The sequence below is a fragment of the Hypanus sabinus genome, chromosome 3 (genome assembly GCF_030144855.1).
Source record: "Hypanus sabinus isolate sHypSab1 chromosome 3, sHypSab1.hap1, whole genome shotgun sequence".
In the NCBI taxonomy this organism is placed as follows: Eukaryota; Metazoa; Chordata; class Chondrichthyes; order Myliobatiformes; family Dasyatidae; genus Hypanus; species Hypanus sabinus.
Genome location: NC_082708.1, coordinates 142,247,922 through 142,271,540, shown reverse-complemented (window position 1 = coordinate 142,271,540; position 23,619 = coordinate 142,247,922). Strand labels below are relative to the sequence as shown.

General features: G+C 40.0%; 1 protein-coding gene across 1 annotated transcript in view; it reads right to left on the bottom strand.

The window, feature by feature from the left end:
• LOC132391709 (janus kinase and microtubule-interacting protein 1-like) overlaps positions 1–23,619 on the bottom strand; it is a 236,253-nt gene that overhangs the window by 49,123 nt on the left and 163,511 nt on the right. The window contains exon 6 of the mRNA XM_059965260.1: positions 5,503–5,712. Coding sequence (XP_059821243.1) covers positions 5,503–5,712 — 210 coding nt within the window. The remainder of the gene's footprint in view (positions 1–5,502; positions 5,713–23,619) is intronic.

The window sequence follows — 23,619 nt, the reverse complement described above, 5'->3', positions numbered from 1 at the left end:
GTTGACCTGATCCAGTTCAGTCTGTGTGTGACTCCAACAGGGAACAAACAGAGAAGCCAGTGAAGTGCAAAGTTTGCATCATCACCACAGTCTGAAGGTTAGCCAGTGATGGCCAGCAAATGCATTGCTACCCTATAATGCCCTTAATCTGTGATTAAACATATAAACATAGAAAATAGTTGCAGGAGTAGGTCATTCAGCCCTTTGAGCCTGCATCGCCATTCAGTATGATCATGGCTGATCATCCAACTCAGAGCCCTGTACCTGCTTTCTCTCCATACCCCCTGATCCCTTTAGCCACAAGGGCCATATCTAACTTCCTCTTAAATATAGCCAATGAACTGGCCTCAACTGTTTCCTGTGGCAGAGAATTCCACAGATTCACCACTCTCCATGTGAAGAAGTTTTTCCTCATCTCGGTCCTAAAAGGCTTCCCCTTTATCCTTAAACCTTATAAAATTGAGTAGTCCTCTTGGCACATGAAATGGAAAACATTGCAGGGCTGCAGCAAAATTCCTAGGTGAGTAATAAGACTGATGTGACTGCTGTTTGGAAGCTAGCATGGACTTGATGGGTGAAATGGCCTCCCTCTGTGTCACAAGTAAGTAAATGGTGGCTCCAAGACAAATATCATCACATTGGTAGTCAATCCTTCCAACTTCCTTCTACTTTCTTTAGAATCACCTTCGGACCACTCCCGGAAGATACTTTGCATGAATCCCTTTTGCAGCGACAGGTAGTTAGTCTCAAGCTGACATCACAAGCCCATCTCTTGAGACAGATGAATTCTTACCTTCTCCTATTTAGCATTACACACCATCAGAAAGTAATTTTGCATCTCATGTGTTAAATAAAATGAACTCCAATCATTCAATCCCCACAAGGCATAGGCTCACTCGTTAAGTCTCCCCCTAACAAAGACCCTGACCCAAGTGGGCATAACAGTGACTGATGTGAACAACGTTAGATCTTGAAGCTACTGTAAGAAGTACCTTTCTGAGACTGGGATAAGGGATTAGGCTTATTCTGTCAATTTCGTTGTACCCAATTATAATGGAACTCATTTGGGAATCTTTGCTGTCAGTACGAAAAATGTTACTTTGCCTAATTATCTAGACACAGATTATCTGTCCAATCCAGTACTCTCTATTACAGTACTGGATTGGATAGATCAGTACATTACTTGTTTGCCTTAGTGAATTTGTCTATAGGATGGTTGTTATTTTAACATTTGTAAGAATTGTTTGAGATATGTTAAGGTATCAAGGGATGTGCTATCATGACCATAGGTCACTATGCTGCACTTTGGGAATAAGTGCAGCAATATTCTAGATCTCCTTGTGATTCAAATAAATGACAAGTTTCAGTCGCAAAAAAAAGTGCTGAGATTCATACATTTTTGCTGGCTGAGAGAATGAAGAATACGTAAGGAAAGAGAAATCCAAACCTGGTTGCTTGCACTAAAACGCATTTGTGCTTGGAAATTCATCACCAGAATTTCTGGTTCCATTTTTATACCAAATTGGTTGCTTAACTTGTTGCATGTTTACAAATCAGAGGATATATTCCAGCATTGTGAACTCATAGAAGCTGATTAGAGTTAAGCTACAGATCTAATGACTTAGCAGAAAAGGTTAGAGTGACTGAATTCCCTACCCCTCTTCCCAGAAGACATTGTAAAAGATTTCACAAAATTTATTCTTCTTGTGCATGAACGAGTGAAATATATGGTCCCCGCATGACACGCTTATAACCATTTTGGTTATGGATAGTTGCTGCCGGTGAAATTACTCCCTCTCACTTTAAATACAAGTGCTCTGGTATTAGACATTTTGACCCTGGGGAAAAAGATTCTATCAACTCTATGGCCTACATAATCTTATTAACCTCTATCAGATCTCCCCTCAGCATCTGCCACTCCAGAGAAAACAACACAAGTTTGTCCAACCTCTCCTTATAGCTCATGACCCTGGGGCATCTGGGGCAGTGGAGATGGCACCTGGGATGAGGAGGTATCTACAATCAGGTAACAGACCTAGCTTCAGACTAGGTTGAGTCAGTGATTAGGTGAGAAACTGTGGTGGGTGGAAATCAGGGCTTACATCAGTGGTCATGTGGGAATTATATAGTTTTAAATTTTAAATGCATTCTTTCTTATGGGCTGGGCTTTGCAGGTAATCCCACCGCTTCTTTTCCAAATCCAATTGCCATAGATGGAAAGACTGTTAAAAATGTTTGATATTGAATCACATAGGGAGAAAATCAGGTTTACGTCCTTAGAGGTTGCTGTCAAACCTGAAGAGATTTGATGACAATTCAGTAGATTGATGTACTGAGGCTAACTGTATTTATATATCCTATCTATATTTATTTATTTGAATTTAGATTACTCAGCTGAAATGAAATTCAAACCCGTGTTTCTGAATCAATGCCCCAGATTTCATGCTGTTGACCTAATAATTTATCCATTAACTATCATTCTTCAATGTAGAGAATCTGTTGGGGTTGGTGGAAAAACAGAGGTCACTATGTTCGAGTTGATTGAGCACCAATTTAGGGTGGGATCATTGGTTGCTTGGATGAAGAAGTAGATCAGAGGAGGAAGGTCATAAGGCCAGGGAACACATGGAATAAAACTACGCAAGGAAGAATTACATGCAGTGACACAATTTGATAGGCACCTGATATGGAATTTGTTTCAGGAACGTAGGGAGGTCAAAATGGGATTTGTGTACAACGAGTTCAACAGGTGCTTGATGGTTGGTGCAGAGCTGGTGAGCCATGCTGTACAACTATAAGACTTGAGATAAGAAATACGAATATTGCTCACTCCAGGAAGTGCTAGCTGAATTTCTAAAGCAAAGCAATGGTAAACCAGCAATTCATATTATTTGATCAAATTTCTAGACTGTTAAATTCAAGGCTAAGCAACCCAAATGATAAATAGCTCTTGTAATGCAATGGGCATCACTATGCTTGGAAGTAAGAATATTACTTCAATATATTTGAAATATAGCATTTACATAATAGGTAAATTAGCAATAAGAAATATGGGTATTACCTCTTTCTACAAGGTGGATACTGCCTAACTGAAATGTATCCTAACAGCGAACTAGTCATGGGTGTAACTCAGTCATTTACCTGTAGCAAAGTAATACTGACTTTACAGGGTAACACAATATTTTTTAAATAGATTATAAATTGGAGTTAAAGAGACAAACTTTAAAAAAAACACAATCACTTGGTTATGTCCTAACTAAGGCATCTAATGAAGAGATTAGCTAAGGCTGATCATTGAACAAAGATCATCAGGTGAGCCTTTAGGAAGATCTTTTAAAGCAGAGAATGTAGAACTCAAAGAAGTTAGGATGACTAATTCTCTAAAATGGAGGATACGAACACCACACATTTTGTTAATGATAAGTAGAGGGGAAGACCCAGTAGATCAGAAAAAACACATCAGGAAAGTATACACTGTGAGAGAAGCAGATAGGCACATACAGAAGAATTAATGCAGTGGATGGTAGGGAACCAATGGAAGCTGACGAGAACTGTAAGTTTAGCATAGCAACTCAGAGATCTAAATACACACACTCAAAATCCTTATTAAGATTGGATTATTGCATGTTACAGTGGTGAGGAAGCAGAAAGATTCAAATCACAGAAACGTACAGAAACTAGCACTGTGGCCTGTTAGGCTTAAGTCACCAAGCACAAATATAAGCCAATCCCAGCTTTTTCTACCTACATTCCTATCCAATTCCCCAAATTCCGCCATTTACGTGAATGCTGGGGGCAAGTTCCAGAGTCAAATTAACGTACAAATACACAAGTCTTTGGGGTATTGGAGGAAACCAGCACACCTGGAGTAAACACTTCGACTGCACAGAGAACACGTGACCTTCACTCAGAGGTGTGAGATGGCATCCTACACATCTACCATTCATCATCCTTCACTTTTGATTAAAAGAATTAAAACATCCATTATTTGAATATTATTTTTAAAATAAATCTTCCACTTTGAAAATATATTTAATTTCACAGATGAATTGCTAATATAATCATCAAATCACTTTAAATAACAGAAAGAGTAATTTTATTGCAGAACAATAAGCTACCCCAGATATGGCAACAGGGACGAGGCCATCAAAGGGTAGGAGCTAAGTTATAGTGCTTGAAACTATATGCATAATTTTAATTTGTTAATTTACATTTCCCTCCCAAATCTCCAACATGAGGATTGGAGACAGGCTTCTCTCAGAACTTGTGCTCTTCATTAATGCTACCGAATGTACAGGAGAACTAAAAGTTTAGATTCCTTCAATGTAAGGAAGGTGCTCTCTTTTCTGACACTTCCTCTCTGGGGATTTGCAAGAGGCTTTCAGGCAAACAAGAAGCACAAGTTGAATCTCCACTTGTGGCAGCAGATTGCCAGAGCAGCTTGGCGATTACTAATTGCAAAAAATAATCAATCTGCACTGGAGTAAGAAATATTGTGTTAGATACACATCTACGCACCATCCTGGCATAAGCAGTATATGTAGACCATACGCATCATTTCTTGCACTTAAGCCTACATTAAAGGGTCAATGTAGAGATAAGTACATGTCATTCAAATACTTACTTCAGATGCTAAAGGACTAATGTAAAGGTAAGTACACTTTGTTCATTGTACTTACCCTGACACTACAGTTCCCCTTTAATGAATACTGCTCCTTTAATGGTTTAATCTGCAAATAATACAAGATATTTGAAAAGACTACAAAATCTTTGCTGATTATTAATTGATAAAAATCTACAAATGTTATTATTCTAAAAATGTGTTAGCACCAGACTCTATGCCTTCTGTCATGATATGTAGCATAATTCAAAACTGATGTTCACTAGTTTAGACATTTACTACTTACAATTTTGAAGGCAATTTAAAAATATCTGGAGCTAGGTATCTGCTGCAGCAATTCCTTTGTTTCCAGTTTGGCTCTAAGAAACTTGAAGAATGATACCCATCCATACAACCACCCATTAAGGATGCAGTCATGATTGTCAAAAGATTTTCTCTCTAAGAGTTTAAACAGTGAACGTGGTTTTACTTTCTTCATCAGCTCTTAGCAAGCTAACACCACATTCAGAGCTATTTGTACTCATAAAAGGTTGGGCAGATGGTGTACAGAGAAAAGTCTTGTAACGAAAGATGTCACAGCAAAGATTAATGAGGTGGAAATCCAAATTAACTTGGATGCTAACTCACAGACTTAACATGTACTTTTCCCAGCACATAAGCATTGTAAGAGTGAAGAAAATTTTAGGATTATATTGAATAGATTAATATCAATGCCAAGAATAGATTATTAATTTGTAAACCTATAGCTAGAACCAATTTGCCAAGGGAATTGTTTGTCCAGTAGATTTACCAACACAATTATTATTTTCAGTTTACACCATGTATTTACCAACAAGCAACATTGTTCAGAGTATCAAAACAAAATAGGTAATAGTTCTTACGTGGTTAGCTGCTGGTTCTGAGGTGTCCCCAGCAGCACTGGGGAATTCTCGCTTGGGACTGCTATGGTATCGCTCTGCCTCTTTCACTTGCACTAACTGCTCATCAAGGGCTTCCTTCTGCAGAATTAGCTTCTGTGTGTGGCCTGCTTGAACCCCAAGATCCTTTTCCAGGGCAAGGATGACTCTGTCTTTGCCTTTAATCTCATCCATCTGGGAAAAAAGAAAACAAAGTAAGTGTAAAACTTACAAAACACCACCACTGGCACTCCAAAGCAAAGGAAAAATGTAAATACTCATCGTACATCATGAGTTTAAAATCAAGGAGAATTTTAATCTGTGTTTGCGATCTGTTTTTCTCTCTTTCCTATTCCTGAGGATGGATTGTGGTTTAACTGTTTTTCCTTACTGTGGATGATCAATTCCATCATTTTCTGATTTTATTTCAGATTTCCAGCATCTGCAGTTTTTATGGTGATTGAAGAATTTTTATTGACTATTCAGAAGATCCCATGATTTACCACAGTGTGGCATTTTATTTCCTTTTCAGACAGCTTAGTTCTCCCTATCCATTCCCTCTACCTTGTCATTGCTTCCCATGTGTTTCTACCTTGGGAGGGTAAGTTGTGGATGTGCATCCCATCTCTCCCACCGTCAACATTGCAATCCAATTATGAAAATAAAGTGTTTAGACTAACACATGGACCAGAAACTGTTTTTTGTTTAGCACCTATCTTTATAGTAGGATTGAGTCTAGGAACTCATCTCAGCATGACTCAATAAGACAGATCTTCCAATTCGTTACACTTGGTAAATGTCCAAATGCAGGGAGTGAAAAGGAACAATCAGCTTCCTTTACTATTCTGCCCTTTATGTTTCGAATACAGCAGTTAAATAATTTCCCTTCAGGGGAACAGCCTCAGCTACTCCAGACTATCCACACAATTGAAATCTCACATCCCCATAACCACTCCACTGATTATATTTCGCTCACAGATTAGAATTTTGACATCCATCTCATCGTAGTTTAACCAGAAGTGATGCAATTTCCTAGCAACAGAAAAACTAGTGCTTTATAGAGGTTCAACAGAATTTCCTTGCTTTTGATCACTAAGATTTTTTGGTCTATTTTTAAAATAATTTTCACAACTTAACTTGCCACTTCCAAATATTTTTGTACATAACTACTGAGATTTCCATATTCTTTTACTCCTTTCAGAATTTTACCCTTTATATTACACAGCCTTCCCTCAAACTATTACTACTTCTGTTATATTTGATTTAGTCTATCTTCCTCTTCGATCATCCTGTGTATATTCTCTTTATCTATTTCTAATCTATCCACAATTCCAAGTTTTCTGTTGTCTGCAGATTCTGGAAGGGGCCTTGTGCACACTAGTCCCAAATCGTGAATATGTATGAGGAACAGCAGAGGTCCTAGTACAGGCCCCTGGGAAACACTGTTTACCTTCCTCCAACCTGAAAAGCAGCCATTCATCATGACTCACTGCTGACGTTAAGCCAATTTCACAACCATGCTGCCTCAGCTACTTTTTATTGCATAAGCTTCAACTTCAATGATCAGCATAGTACATAGCACTTTATCAAGTACATTTTGAAAGTCCGTAAACATGTGCACAACATTAACTGCATTGTTCTTCATCAACTGTTAACCCAACAAATACATCTTCAAAAACACAAGAGATCTGCAGATGCTGAAAAGCCAGAGCAACATGCACAAAATGGTGGAGGAACTCGGAAGGGCAGGCAACGTCTATGGAGACCCTTCACGACTGGAAGGGAAGGGAGAAGATGCCTGAATAAGGAGGTGAGGAGGCAGAGGAAGGAGGACAAGCTAGAAGGTGATAGGTGAAGCGGGTGGGTGGGGGAGGGATGATGAAGTAAGAAGCTGGGAGTTGATTGATGGAAAAGGTAAAAGGCGAGAGAAGAAGGAACTTGATAGGACAGGACAGTGGACCTTGAAAGAAGGCACACTGGATGTGGGGCAGCAGGGAGAAGTAATAGGCAGCTGAGGAGATGGGGTCTGAGTGGGGAATTGAAGAGGGAAGGGAAGTGGGAAACCATAATTACCAGAAGTTGGAGAAATCAAGTTGGAAAAATTAATTTCCAATTTGGTTAAGCATGATTCAATTTTAACAAATTCATTTTGTTCAAATGACTATTAATTTGCTCCAGATCAGTATTTTTAAGCAGATTCACTACTGCTGTGGTTAGTTGGATGCATCAGCAAGGGAGATGAGGCTGAGTACAGGGCTACAGTGGGAAACTTTGTCACATGGTGTGAGCAGAATCATCTGCAGCTTAATGTGAAAAAGACTAAGTAGCTGGTGGTGGGCCTGAGGAGGGCTAAGGCACAGGTGACCCCTGTTTCCATCCAAGGGGTCAGTGTGGACATGTTGGAGGATTACAAATACCTGGGGATACGAATTGACAATAAACTGGACTGGTCAAAGAACACTGAGGCTGTCTACAAGAAGGGTCAGAGCCGTCTCTATTTCCTGAGGAGACTGAGGTCCTTTAACATCTGCCGGACGATGCTGAGGATGTTCTACAAGTCTGTGGTGGCCAGTGCTATCATGTTTGCTGTTGTGTGCTGGGGCAGCAGGCTGAGGGTAGCAGACACCAACAGAATTAACAAACTCATTCGCAAGGCCAGTGATGTTGTGGGGGTGGAACTGGACTCTCTGACGGTGGTGAATGAAAAGAGGATGCTGTCCAAGTTGCATGCCATCTTGGACAATGTCTCCCATCCACTCCATAATGTACTGGTTGGGCACAAGAGTACGTTCAGCCAGAGACTCATTCCACCGAGATACAACACCGAGCGTCATAGCAAGTCATACCTGCCTGTGGCCATCAAACTTTACAACTCCTCCCTCAGAGTGTCAGACACCCTGAGCCAATAGGATGGTCCTGGACTTATTTCTACTTGGAATAATTTACTTATTATTATTTATTTATTTATGGTTTTATATTGCTATATATATTTCTATACTATTTCTACACTATTCTTGGTTGGTGCGACTGTAACGAAACCCAATTTCCCTCGGGATCAATAAAGTATGTCTGTCTGTCTGTTTGTTACACTGACTCATTTGTAGACAATGGATTCATTTTTTCATTTCTTTCTTTAAAAATTGTGAAAGATCGTCAATTTATAATCTAACACCACCACTTACCTGAGAATGATTAAAAGAGAAGTTACAAGCATCTCTGCAACTTCCATCCTCATTCCCCTCAGCAACCAAGGATGCACTCCATTGCCATCCGCTGATTTAGTAACGTTAAGTACAGCCAGCTATTCTAATGCAAGTGCTTTATGATTTATTTTACTTCTCCAGTATCTAAATCTCCTCCACTTTTATTATAAGTTCCCTCATATTATTTTTGTTGGTAAAAATCTCTGCCGTTACATCATTAGCCCAAAATGTGGAAATACTTTGTACTGTCCATGTGGACAAATCATTCAAACATTAAAAAGTATTCAGAACATCAAAGGATTGCTAACCTTTATTTCAAGAGAATTATGGCTCAAAAATGAGATAATGATGCTTCAACCAAAAAGAATTTGATTAGAATCCATCTGCAGTTCTGGTTTTGACCACTCCTCTTAGGGAGGATTTACTGCTCTGTACAGGAATGAATCCGGAGAAGCAGTAAATCAGGAGTTGGGTGAGCATTAACCATCCACCCATCCAATACTTGGTCTAAATTTAAATGTGAGTGTACCTTGCTTAAAAAGTTAACTTCTTTGTACAAGTCACTCTTTCTTTGTTACCTAGGAAGGATGTGATATCCCTCCATTTGGAATCCTGGTGGACTGAGAGAGCAACATCTGCTGTAGCTAACTTGAATTGGCAAACTTCCAACTGCTACTAAAAGCAAGCTCTTACACACATGGAAAACAAAGTTTAACTTTGGTAGGGTTTCAGGAAGATTCTTTTAAATTACAAGATGACCAGCTACAAAAAAAAACACATGGTCAATTCTGCAAAGAAAACATTTGTGTACTGTGTATTGATATCCCTCAATCTAACAATTTCACTAATTCATGGTGTTACATAGAGCTGCCAAAACATCATGCTCTGAAATTCAGATTGTTTGCAGTAAATATCGGTCAGGTTGTAGGGCCTTGACAAATGGCACCCCATTCCATAGTCTGGTTTAATTTTCTTAACTGAGTAATGATCCTGGTAAGCTGACTAGAAAAGCATTCAGCTGCATAGTTTAATATCATGTAAGTTTTAAAGAATAGTTGGTTTAGTCAACTGTGTCAGCCCACTAACTGCCACTAACTGTGGGCTGTCTTTTTCATGAAGTGTGCATGCTATACTTCAATGTCTCCATTGCATGCTTTAAGAGAAACAAAGCTGCTACTAGATCCTGACTTCTCATTAAATCCAGTTGGGGCTTCAATTGAAATTTGAAGATCAAATCCTTCAAAGGTTTTTCTGAGGTTACTACGGTGAAAGTGAATGTCAGTTATTAAAAACTGGGCCACTGTATCAACTTTCGTATTTTATACTAATTTGCATCTAAAATGGTAATACCAACCATAATGCCTAAACACTCAGACATCCATTGCCACTGGTACTTCTATTACACCATTGTGTCTTTTTTAACCCCACCTGATCTTGATTAGTAAGAGTGTCAAAGGTTATGGGGAGAAACCATGAGAATGGGGTTGAGGGGATATAACATGAAGGGTTAACTGGTCAGAAGCCGCTTCTGCCGTGCCCGTTTGAACAATGCGGCAGCTCTCTCCCACGATTTCACAGCATGGCACTGGCTTCTGGTTCTGGGCACCCGGGGTCCAAGAGCCTTGCTCTCATTTTGCTCAGCCCTCCCCTTCAGAGTGGGTCGTGACCGAGGCTGAAGGACCACTGGGAAAGCGTGCTCCAGAAGGGAGGGCCTCTGCACATAGTTAGTTAAGTACCTGCTTTTTGAATGGTTAATGTCATAGTTGGGTAACTCGTGGGGACTTAACAAAGTACCTGTTTGAGTTAGAAGTGCGATTGAACATTCATTGTCGTAGTTTTATATCCCTTGATGAAGGCCCTGCAAAGGGCACTAATGGGTCTCCAGCAACAGCAGGGTTGGGCAGTGGGTGGCGCCCTCATACCCCATTCACGTAGGGATGGGTTCAGGGCTCATGGCGGATATGTCAGTGATGCTTTTCTGGCCAGGGAGCTTGAGGGCCTCCTTCTGTGGTGCATTGGGCTAAAGGGAATGTGGACACCAGTGCCGAGGGAATGTGGTCTCCAGGTAACCCCGACTATTGGTGGGGGCCGCAGGGCTACAATAAAGGGTTCAGGCCATTCCATTCATCCTGCAGGTGGCCATCAGACCAGGACAGCCAGGAGTCATGACTGTCTTGGTCCCGAGTGCATTCAGGGTATGAATGTGCTGTGGGCTAGACCCCTGCAAACAAGGGTCATTTTGCATTTGGGGGTAGCCTGGGAGAAGGTACTGGTGGGGTTGGCCAAATGGGTGATTCCACTCCCCTCAAGGGTAGACAACACCGAACAGTACAGGATCCTGGGAGGCACCAAAGAGATTCAGGAGACTGCAGAAGCCCTTTTGCAGGGAGGGATTCCTACTCCTTGCCACCTCCCACTGTAAGAGCCTGCATTTCATGGGTGTTTCACATCCATTATTTCCCGCAGATGGTGAGGCCGACTGAAAACATGAAGAGGTTGTTGAACCAACAGATGAAACTATTGACCCCACCCCACACCCTCCAGGGATGTCTGGATGTGCTGCAGCAAGAGGTGGACTCTGAACTCTGACCGGCGAGTCCGGCTAGGTCCCCGATGTCCCAACACTTATCGGTGTTGGACCCTCCAAAGCGAGAGGAGGTAGAGTTGGGTGAAGCCAGGTGGAGGAGAATGGGGGGGGGGGGGGGGGGTGGAGGTGGTAAAGTTGAGAGTCCGGGGACTAGGGGTGATAGTGAAGGATAAAAGAAAGGGTAGAACAAATCAGATGGGCAGTGAAGGGTAACATTAAAACATTGGAGGGTAATAACCAATTAGTTCATCATCTCTCACTCCAATCAGATCTTTCTATCATTCCTCAGCTCCTGCTTCACCCTCTCCTCTCATAATGCTGAAAATCCTCTCTCTACACTCTCAGTTTCTTTTCTATTCTTATACTCCAAGTATTTCTGGAAAAACAGACACCAACCCACGTAGCGCTTATTATAAGAATGCATTTTGTTTTAGGAATTTTTAAAAGGACAACTCCCCCTGCTGCTCCAAAAAAAAAAACCAGAATGTTGGCATGAAGTGGCTATTACTTTCCAATTGTTTATAAATGGAAGTAGATGCAAAAGTACTTCTGGGTCTAAACAATCAGAAAATCAAGTATCTTTGCACATTTAAACTTTCTTGGAAGTACAGAATATCCTTCAAAAGATTCCCGCAGTAAAGGTCAGAAATATACAGTATATTGTTCTAATTTGTCAAATAAGTAACAATGCACATATGGAAGCCTAAAGAAGAGCAATTCTAAGTTATCATCTTTTTAGTTGCTTTCTTTGGTTGAGCAATAACAACAAATAATCTGCTGGAAGACAGCAGGTCAAGCAATATCTGTGGGAGGAAAGGAATTGTTAGTGTTTGGGTCAAAATCCTCAAATATGTAGCCTCTTCAATGCTTATTGACTTGTGAATACTATGTACTTATAAAATGTATCAAACAGATTGATGCATTTCTCTCACACATTTCTACAGACGAGCTATAGGAAGTATCCTAACAGGTTACATCTCAGTGGTATGGCAGCTGCTCCGCTCTGGGCTGTTTGAACCTGCAGAGAATGGTAAACACAGTCCACAATAGGCTTACTACATCAATCCATACAGCACATTGTAACAGTAAGCCGAACAGTATTATCAACAATGCCTGTCATCCTGGACATTGCTTTTTCTCTTTTCTACCTCAAAGGAGAAGATACAGGAGTCAGAACGACTAGACAAACAGACTGAAGACAGCTCCTTCCCCACTACTATCAGACTTCTGATCCAATCACCCTCTTTCATATCCCCTCCCTAGTGCTGCAGGTATCTTTGTGAACCCTTAATCCTACATCTTCTGTATTGTCACTTAGTAATTCTTTTCCCACTGCTTCTGTTTTGCAATACTATGCACCATTCCATTGTCTTGCTCTCCTCGCTGTATGTATTGTTTGAGTAATTATTACCATGTATAGTGTTTACTCTGTGAACTTCATACAAGCAAGGAATTTCATTGCATCTTGATGTAAGTGATGACAAAACACCACCTACATTGGTGAAAGTTACAGTTCAAGTGGAGGCCTACTACTGGACCTTGGCTAATCTACCTGACATCAGGTTATTGCTATCCCTCAGGGTTCCTTTGTAAAACTAAGTACTCCAGGACCTGTACTCTCAGACGAACTAGCAGATCTTCAGGTGGAGGAGTCTATTTTATCTGGTAGGTGGCCCTTCCGACCTGTAACTCCTACTGTGATTAGTCTCCATACCTGTCATTCTGCTGATGGTCTTGGCAAGGTAAGGAATGTTCAGACATGTGGTCACTTTGCCCTCCAACTGAGGTGTGGTCAAGGGGCAGAGCAGTTGCTCTGTTGTCCCAAGGCCCTTCCCTAAACACATTGTGGTAATTAGGGTTGTGCTCTGCACACATTTAACCAAGTGTTGAGTGGTGCAATTAGGATGGATAACTCTGAACAGAACACAGACAATGGGCTTGATATCCTCCTGCTATGTCATGAATTTTCTATCATTTTATGATGAAAGGACTTCTGGGTCAGGAGATATGTGTGCTGCACAGCTAGATGCTAATCATCTATGGAAAGAAAATTGTTCAGATTATCACAAGTATAACTGGGTAGTTCCACCTCTTGTAATCCATCAGACCTTGACCAATAACCTCCAGACAATTCCTTTCACTAAATGTCAGAATTAAATGGCTGAATGCTTTTCACTCTGATAAACTAATCTTGATGCACAGGCTAATCTTTTCTGTTTGCAAAGTCAATCAGCAGTGGAACAAGATTATAGACTACTAATACAACAAAATAAAATTTGTAACAACCTTGCCTTCTCTCCAAAGAGGGTTAGAGCCTTGCTCATCTTATATCCCTAAAGTATCATACAACAAATATTTATCACAGTACTTAGCCTATAAATGGTAAAAATATATCCCTCACAGGCTGACAATGTGGTTATTAGCATCGGAGTTTGCAGTTCAGTCCTAGTGACCTCTGTAAAGAAATTGTACATCCTCTCCGTGGAATGTGTGTGTTTCTTCCCAGTTTCCTCCCACAGTCCAAAGATGTACTGGTGAGCAGGATAATCGGTCACTGTAAATTGTCCCATGATTAAGTAAGAGTTAAATCATGGGTTGTTGGTGACACAGTTTAAAGGTGCAGAAGGGCCTATTTTGTCCTGGATCTCTAAATAAAATAAATAACAGAATTGGATTTGAAAGGTTTAAGCAAACCACTAGAGTGCAGATTTACAATTCCTGGTTGCTGCTTTCTTTATTGTACTCTATCTTATCATTTAATATCAAGCTCAAACATAAGAGCAATTCCGACAATACTGGTTGGAAAGAGGGCTTGACATGAGAGGAGTCTGACCCTGGTCCAACTTCCAGTTGGAACAGAAGTAGAAAAGTGAGTTGGTACTAGGACACTTAGGTTTGGTAATGGGGTCCTTAGGATGTACATCAGTAGGTTGGAAGGTGGTGGGGATAAATAGATTTTGGGCCAATCATGGAAGGAGTTGGTTGAAGAGGAAGCTTGCAGTCTGGCTGAACAGAGGTTGGTTGGGAGATAGGGTAAGGACCTGAGTGAGTGGAGCATAAAGAAGATATGATGTGTAATATATTGGTTACATGGTGGTGGATGGGGGAGAAAAGGAACGTGTAGCTGCCTCATGTGTGTCCAATAATGGTCATGCTAGAAAACGTCACCAACTTTCCATCAAATATCCAAAAGGAATTTTTCATGTGGACTAGTGTAATGTAAGAACAGATATCATGGAAAATGCATGAAATTCATACGTGTAACTCTAGATGAGAAGTTCCCTGTTTAAGTTCTATTTTTACATAACTTCCCAAAATGTAATTCTTCCAGCCCTCCAAAGAACATTTTCAAATAATAGTGCTGAAATAATTAATTGCTTAATCTAATTTCCAGTCAAACTACTTACATTTTGTGACCATTAAATTTTATTGCAATGCAGCCACATAATCACTGGCTGTGTTATTCGCTAAGCTAATAAATGGCTGATGTTATCAAGTGGTTTCTGTTGGATAACAGAGTCTTTCCCTAAAGGCAGGATCTTACATTTGAAATGTGCAATATGTGTTGTTGCAGAGTGTACATCAGAGCCTTGTATGAAAGCACAAATCCCCCACCATTGAGGACATCTTCAAGTGGCATTGCCACAAGGTGGTGAAATCCACCACGAAGGACACTCACCCTCCTGGGACATGCCCTCTTCTTATTACTACCGTCAAGGAGGAGGCACAGAATCCTGAAGACCTACACTCAACAATTCACAGTCAGCTTCTTCCATTCCACCATCAGATTTCTGAATGATCCATAAACTGATGAACAATGCCTCATTATTCCTTTTATTTACATTATTTATTTCTGCATTTTGTAGTGACTTTGTCTTTCAAATCTACTGCTGCTGCAAAACAATAATATTTACATCATCTAAATCAGTGAGAATAAATCTGATTCTAATACTATAATTGATTACTAATTTTATATTATCGGCTCACTGAAAATAATTCAAAAATTTTAAAAGCCCAACTACTTCAAAAACAACTCCTCAAAATCAATCTGTTGGTGATTCAGTATCACGTCAAATTTTAATGATTTGACCTATTCTAAAGCACAGCTATCTAAATGGCATGCATTGCGGAGAGATGCAGGTTCCTCATGTGTTACGGTACCTAATCAAAAGAGAGAGTGTTTATTCTGATGAAGCATTGAGTACCCAAAGCGTTATCTATTTCTCTTCCACAGATGCTGCCTGACTTACTCAGTGTTTCCAGCATCTACAGTCTTTTGATTTTCAAGTCAAGTCGTCACTTTTATTGTCATTTCGACCATAACTGCTAGTACAGTACATAGTAAAAATGAGACGTTTTTCAGTACCATGGTGTTACATGACACAGTACAAACATCAGACTGAACTACGTAAAAAACAATGCAGAAAAAAAACACACAACTACACTAGACCACAGACATACCCAGGACTGCATAAAGTGCACAAAACAGTGTAAGCATTACAATAAATAATAAACAGGACAATAGGGCAAGGTGTCAGTCCAGGCTCTGGGTATTGAGGAGACTGATGGCTTGGGGGAAGAAACTGTTACACAGTCTGGTCGTCAGAGCCCAAATGCTCCGGAGCCATTTCCTAGACAGCAGGAGGGGGAAGAGATTGTATGAGGGGTGCGTGGGGTCCTTCATAATGCTGCTTGCTTTACGGATGCAGTGTGTAGTGTAAATGTCCGTGATGGCGGGAAGAGAGACCCTGATGATCTTCTCAGTTGACCTCACTATCCGCTGCAGGGTCTTGCAATCCGAGATGGTGCAATTTCCGAACCAGGCAGTGATGCAGCTGCTCAGGATACTCTCAATACAACCCCTGTAGAATGTGATACGGATGGGGGGTGGGTGATGGACTTTCCTCAGCCTTCACAAAAAGTAGAGACGCTGCTGGGCTTTCTTTGCTATGGAGCTGGTGTTGAGGGACCAGGTGAGATTCTCCGCCAGGTGAACACCAAGAAATTTGATGCCAAGAAATCTATTTAGCTGCTGGTTCTTCTAATGCTACCAAACACTACAAATATAATAAATAACATTTTAACTGGATCAATTTTGATTTCTTCAATCGTTTGCAACACCAAAATATCTCATTTAATTGTCCATAGCAATCATGTCTATTTCTCCAACCCTAGCCTCCCGTACACCAATATTTTTCCTTCGCATCCTGTAACTCATCAATGTCATCAACTCTGAAACCAACTCTGCTCTCAAATTCATTTGGTCCATTTCTAACTACCCTTCCTTAATCTCTCAGTCTCCATCTCAGGAGGCAGAGTATCTAGTGATATTCATTACAAGCCTACTGCTACCGGGAATATACCTACTTCCACCCTGCCACTTGTAAGGACACAATTCCTTTCAATTTCTCCATCTCATCTTCAACGTTCTCAAGTGCGTCCTCTTCTACGTAGGTGAGACCAAATGCAGACTAGTTGATTACTTTGCTGAGCACCTGCACTCTGTCTGCCGTGACCTTCTGGAGTTCCCAGTTGCCAGCCATTTTAATTCCCCTCTCCATTCCCACACCAACCTGTCTGTGAGGCCAAGTACAAACTGCTCATATTCTGCATGGGTAGTTCACAACCTGACAGCATAAATTTTGAATTCTCCGATCTCAGGTACAGAGCACCCACTATGTCCCTTTCCTCTCTCTTCCTGATCTCCTACACAGACCTCAGCCACTATTTCTTTTTTCCCTCTACTGTTCCCCTCTGCCCACTACCTCCCTTATTTGGTTCAATGCACCACCTTCTCTTCCCATCAGATTCCAACTGCAGCCCGCTTGCTGCTTCACCTATTAACTCCAAGTTTCTTGTACGATTTACACTCTTCCCTTCATCATGACTTTCATCTCTCCTTAGCTGGATCCACCTACCGCTTGTCAGGTCTTGCTCTACCTCTTTCCTTCACCTCTTTATACTGTCTATCACCTCACTATCTTTCAGTCCAGATGAAGGGTTTCCACCCAAAACACCAATTATTAACTTAAAGTACCTTCATTGAGGCTGCCTGACCCATAGAAATTCTCCATTTTTTTGGTCCAAATTCCTGCATGCGTAGAGTTCTGTGTATAGTGTGACTCTCTGGATATGTTCCATAATGCTGGAGCCACAACAAATTACACAATCATAGTAGCTTGACCTGATCTCACCTGAGATCCCTTACCCTCTTAGAGAAATCAGCTAGATGGGGGCTGCTTGACCTACTTAGCTTTACCAGCATCTTCCATTATCTGTTTTAATTTCAGATGACTTGGTTTGTCTGGTTCTATTCCAACACCATGGGTTGAATAGCCTGTCTAGTACAGCACTATTCTACGTTCAATTCATTTATCTTTAGACTGCTGGCCACGTCCACAACTTTACCAATATCACATTACACAGACCAAAGTGTTTAATGTGCTGCTAACTGCTGCTATCCTATCAATACCTTCCCTTTGTCCTACCTATTCATCCCCACCTTCTCTCCTACTGAAAACTAACTTGCATCTCTTTCCCAATCTAGACAAAAATTCATAGACTTTGAATATTTCTCTTTCTGCAGTTGCTCCCAGTGTTGAGTACTTGCAGCATTTTCTGATTCAGTTTCAAGTTTTCAGCATCTGCAATTACTTTAAATTTTCATGTCTTGTACATTTTCATGTTTCATTTTTCCTGGTTACATCTTCACCCATTTGGTTTCAAGGCTATAGAAACCTTCCTTACATCCCTCTATATATTCCAACTGCCAAATCCTTTAAGTTCCGTCACTATAATACAATGTTTAGTTACCATGCCCACCCCCCATCCTGTCTAGCAATATCTTTTAATAGGCATTTCAAAGTTGAGGGCAACACATTCAAGTTATTGCTTAATTATTTTCTTTAAAAACGTCTGCAATGTGTAACTTGCCTTTAACTGTTTAAACCCCTCACTTTGTAAGGTAAGAAGACAAAATGGCATTTACATTTTTATGCTGGTGTTGTTCCACTGACTAATTATTGGTGAGATGAATATTACTGAGAATAATTTAACAATCTATGACAAACATGAGTAGCTTCTTGGCTGAAGGAAAAAAAGTTAGGCATTGAATAACACTAAAGAATCCATCTGCTACAGAGAAAAACCTATCCCCTAAATTTTTTTTGTCTTTATGTGATTCTGACTAGATGTCAATGTCAAACAAATAGTAACGAAAATGTAAAACACAAAAGCACTCAAACCTTACCAAGTATTTTTGCACAGTAATATTGCGGGTATCTGAGAAAGGAGCTGCTTTTAAGAATTTATTTTCCAATTATAAATCTATTACAATGAAGAACATGGCATGCCCAGAGGACTGATTTGAGACTATGAATTATGGAGGATGATAATTGTCTCACTAAAGGCGTGAGAACAGATGCATTTTTTAATGAATTCCTGTCACTTTCTGCAGCACTTGCATTGAGATTACACTTTTTCCAAGCAAAGGTTAAATGGGTGCAAATTAAATTCTATTTTCAATGAAACTGACTAGAACATTTTTAATTGTTGATATATTTACCATATTCAAACTCTGCTACTTCATCAAAATTTTAATTTATGGATTTAATTTTAGGACCCAATTTTTAATTACTTGAAATGCTAATCTCATAAATCCTTTCGCAATCTTTGTTGATGCAACAAACATAGTATCAGCAAAATCAAATGAACACCAATTTTTTTAAACATTCTATTTTAACTGTGAAAATTCCTTAAATGTCAGGTCTTCGTGTCTTATCAAAGGAGATGTAATACATACAAAATGCTGGAGGAACTCAGCAGGCCAGGTAGCATCTATGGAAAAAAGCACAGTCGACGTTTCGGGTCAAAAGCCTTCGGCAGGAAAGGAGATGTAACTAGTTTTTTAAACAATGTACCAAGTTGCAATTACTGCTGAACACCATCCTCTGTTGCCAAAAGAATAACTTTACAAAGTGGACTCTCATTCCTTCGGGACAATTGAAATCCTTTGACATTTAGAAGAACAGCTTTGAATTTGAGTAAGTCATAAGCTAATATTTCACCTTCTCATTTAATTCACTATGTGTGTCCCAACCATAATGTTATTTTTTCTTCTTTCTCATCTGTGAAATCTGCTTGGCTAATTGGCAGCCATAATGCCTGCAATATTACTTAATGCACTAATAGTGACAAATTTAAAACTGTATTATAATGGATGAAAGCCCCCACTCTACTACCCACTAACACTGAGAAATATTGCCTCAAGATTTAGAAGGAATCATCAACAAAGCCACTAACAAAATAATCAAGCACAACATAATATCTGCCACTTGTCCATCGTGTCACAGAATCTGCAGAGAAGTTACATGACCAAACACACCCACCACTGAAAGTGCACAAGAGCTATTTTGCATCCCAATTCTTGGTTTTCTTCAGAGATTTATAAAAGAATATAAAATCAAGTGCTCAAACAGATCTCTCTGTGATCCTGAACTGAAAGACCCCTTTTGCATCCTTCCGATGCAGATATTAGCTGAATTTGCCACTGAAAATTTACTTCCAAAATTGCTTCATTTCTGGTCAGGAAAGAAAATGTGGCCTTCATCAGCATGCCAGTACTTTCACATTCAGAAGAATCAATGGCTCCATGTACTGGATTATATCATTTCACGCCATGGATAAGCAGATATCTTTGCAGTCCTGAGCAAAGGGAGACACTCTAAGTTAGAATGTAAAGCATTAATCGTTCTCCCCATCTGACCTTCCTCTGTGCTCTGAGGGTAGAAACCATAGAGGAATTTGAACCATAGAAACAACCTTATGCTAATAAAAATCAAATTATGTCAATTATATATTATGTGCCATTACAAAATCAGATTTGAAGGAATATAATTGGAAAGCAAGTTCAACATGCCTTTTGACAGGTAGTAATGCATCAGATCTATTCTTGCTCCCTACTGTACCTGATCAATTAATCCTTTTGGATAGTGCTAGCAATTAAAATTACTGCCTTGATGTTATCCTCCTTCACACACCATGCCCAATAGCTTCCAAATACGTACTTAAAAATACCAATATTGCTAGAAGCTCAATGGTCTGTAGACCTATCGCATCATGTTGTGAGGAAATATTGCATTTGGAGTTGTAAATTTGAACAGATGCTTGGCTAATATTAACAGCTGACTCACTGAATCATCACTTTCATTACAGGAACAGAGTAAATATTTTTTGCTGCCTGCTTATTTAGGAGCTGCTAAGTTTCTTAGATAAAATGAGTTATGTAAAAGCATCATTCGTTAAGAGTGTGGCAACCCTTATAATTAATTGAGCCAGAGTCAGAAAAAGGTTTGTTATCACTGCCTATAGAATGTATTCACTCCCTTGGAAGTCTTCATGTTGTACTGTTTCACAACATTGAATCACAGTGGATTTAAAATGGCTTTTTTGACACATCAACAGAAATAAATCTTTCATGTCAAAATGAAAACAAATTTCTACAAATTGGTCTAAATTTATTACAATTATTAAATATAAAATAATTGATTGCATAATTACTCACTCCATTCAAGCCAGTATTCAGTAGATGCACCTTTGGTAGCAATTATAGACTTGAGTCTGTGTGGACAGGTCTCTATCAGCTTTGCACATCTGGACACTGCAATTTTTCCCTATTCTTCTTTATAAACCTGCTCAAGTTCTGTCAGATTGCATGGGGATCGAGAGTGAACAGCCCCTTTCAAGTCCAGCCACCGATTCTCAGTTGGACTGAGGTCTGGACTCTGACTTGCCAATCTCGGACATTAACTTTGTTGTTTTTAAGCCATTCCTGTGTAGCTTTGGCTTTATGCTTGGTGCCATCATCTTGCTGGAAAGCTAATCTTCAACAGTGGCTTTCTCTTTGCCATTCTCCCATCAACCTGCAACTGGTGAAGCACTCGAACAACAGTTGTATGCACAGTCTCTGCATCTCAGCCACTAAAGCTTGTAGCTCCCCCAGAGCTGCCATAGGTCTCTTAAGTGACCTCCCTCACTAGTCCCCTTCTTGCACAGTCACTCAGTTTTTTGAGGATGGCCTGCTCTAGGCAGATTTACAGCTGCACCATGTTCTTTCCACTTCTTGATAACTGACTTAACTATATTCCAAGGGATATTCAGTGACTTGTAAATTTTCTTGTATCCTTCTCCTGACTTGTACTTTTCAGTAACTTTGTCGCAGAGTTACTTGGAGTATCCTTCTGTCTTCATGGTGTAGTTTTTGCCAGGATAATGACTCACCAGCAGTTGGACCTTCTAGATACAGGTGTTGTGGTACACTATGTATACCTGTCTGGACACGCCCCTCTGCTAACTGCTCCTGTGGCTCCTCCCACAGACTCCTGTATTAAGGTGATTGGAGGCACTGCTCACCACCTCAGTCTCTGAGATGCTGTGCTCCGTTTTGCTTCTAATAAAAGCCTATCATTCGCTTCCCGTCTCCAAGAGTTATTGATGTTGCATCAGGTGTATTTTTACTACAATCAATTGAAACACCTTAAATGCACATGGTGATCTTCATATAACTGATTCTGTGATTTCTACAACAAATTGGCTGCACCACTGATGATTTGGTGTGTCATGTTAAAGGGGACAAATATTTATGCAATTGATTATATTCTGTTTTATATTTGTAATTAATTTCGATCACTTTGTAGAGATCTATTTTCACTTTGACACAAAAGTGATCATTGTCAAAAAAAGCTAAATTATATCCACTGTAATTCAATGTTGTAGAACAATAAAACACAAAAACTTCCAAGGGGGATGTTTTTATAGGCATTGTATATCATGAGATTTGTTATTTTATGGTAGCAATACAATACCTAAGTTGCAAAAAGAATTTTTTTTAATGAATAAATAGTGCAAAAAAAAGAGTTAAATAATGAATTATTGTTTACAGGTTGATGGACCATTCAGAAATCTTACAGACAAGTGGAAAAAGCTGTTCCTAAAATGTTGAGTGTGTGTCTTAAGGCTCCTGCGCATCTTCCCTGATGGTGATACTAAGAGGAGGATATAATGTATCTGGTATGGTAATCCTTCATTATGGATCCTTCATCAGGTATCACTTTTTGAAGATATCCTTGATGCTGGGGAGGCTAGTTCCCATGATGGAGCTGGCTGGGTTTACAACACTCTGCAGCCTTTTTCCAACCCTTTGCAATGGCACCTCCATACCAGAAGTTGACACCACCAGTAAGAATGCTTAACACATTACTTCTGTGGAAATTTGCTAGAGTCTTCGGTGACATACAAATCTCCGCAAACTCCTAATGAAATATAACCAATGGGCTCTGGACAGATATTCAGAAATATTGACTCCCAGTAAATTGAAGCTGCTCTGCTTTCCACTGCTCACCCCTCAATGAGGGCTGATGTGTGTTCTCCCAACTTCCCCTTCCCAAAATTCTCAAACAATTCCTTGGTCTGACTGACACTGAGGGTAAGGTTGTTTTTGCAAAACCACTCAATCAATCTCACTCCTGTACATCTCCCTGTTACCATCTGAGATTTTGCCAACAGTTGTATCATCGGCAAATTTATAGATGGTATTTTAGCTGTGCACAGGGAATCCACAGGCACAGTGTCATGAATGTAGAGAGAGTAGAGCGCCAGCCTAAACAGGCATCCTTGCAGCTTATGTTGATTGTCAGTGAGGAGAAAGCATTATTACTGATCCCCATTAACTGTGAAAGCTGAAGATCCTATTGCAGAGAGAGGTACAGTGGACCAGGTTTTGAAGCTGATGAGACTATAATGTCATAAGACCATAGGAACAGTATTTGACCATTTGGCCCATCAAGTCTGCTTTGCCATTCCATCATGGATGATTTCTTATCCCTCTCAACCCCACTTCTCCGCCTTGTCCCCATAACCATTGATGCTCTTACTAATCAAGAAACTGTCAACATGTGCTTTAAATGTACCCAATGATTTGGCCTCCATGGCAGTCTGTGGCATTGATTTTCACAGATTCAACGCCCTCTGGCAAAAGAAATTCCTCCTCACCTCTGTCCTAAATGTACATCCTATTCTGCGGTTGTGTCCTCTGGTGCTGGATTCCCCCACTATAGGAAATATCCTCTCCACTTCCAGTCTATCTAGTCCAGGGGTCAGCAACCTTTACCACTGAAAGAGCCACTTGGACCCGTTTCCCACAGAAAAGAAAACACTGGGAGCCGCAAAACCCATTTGACATTTAAAATGAAATAACACTGCATACAACGTTTTGTTTTGCCTTTATGCTATGTATAAATAAACTATAATGTGTTG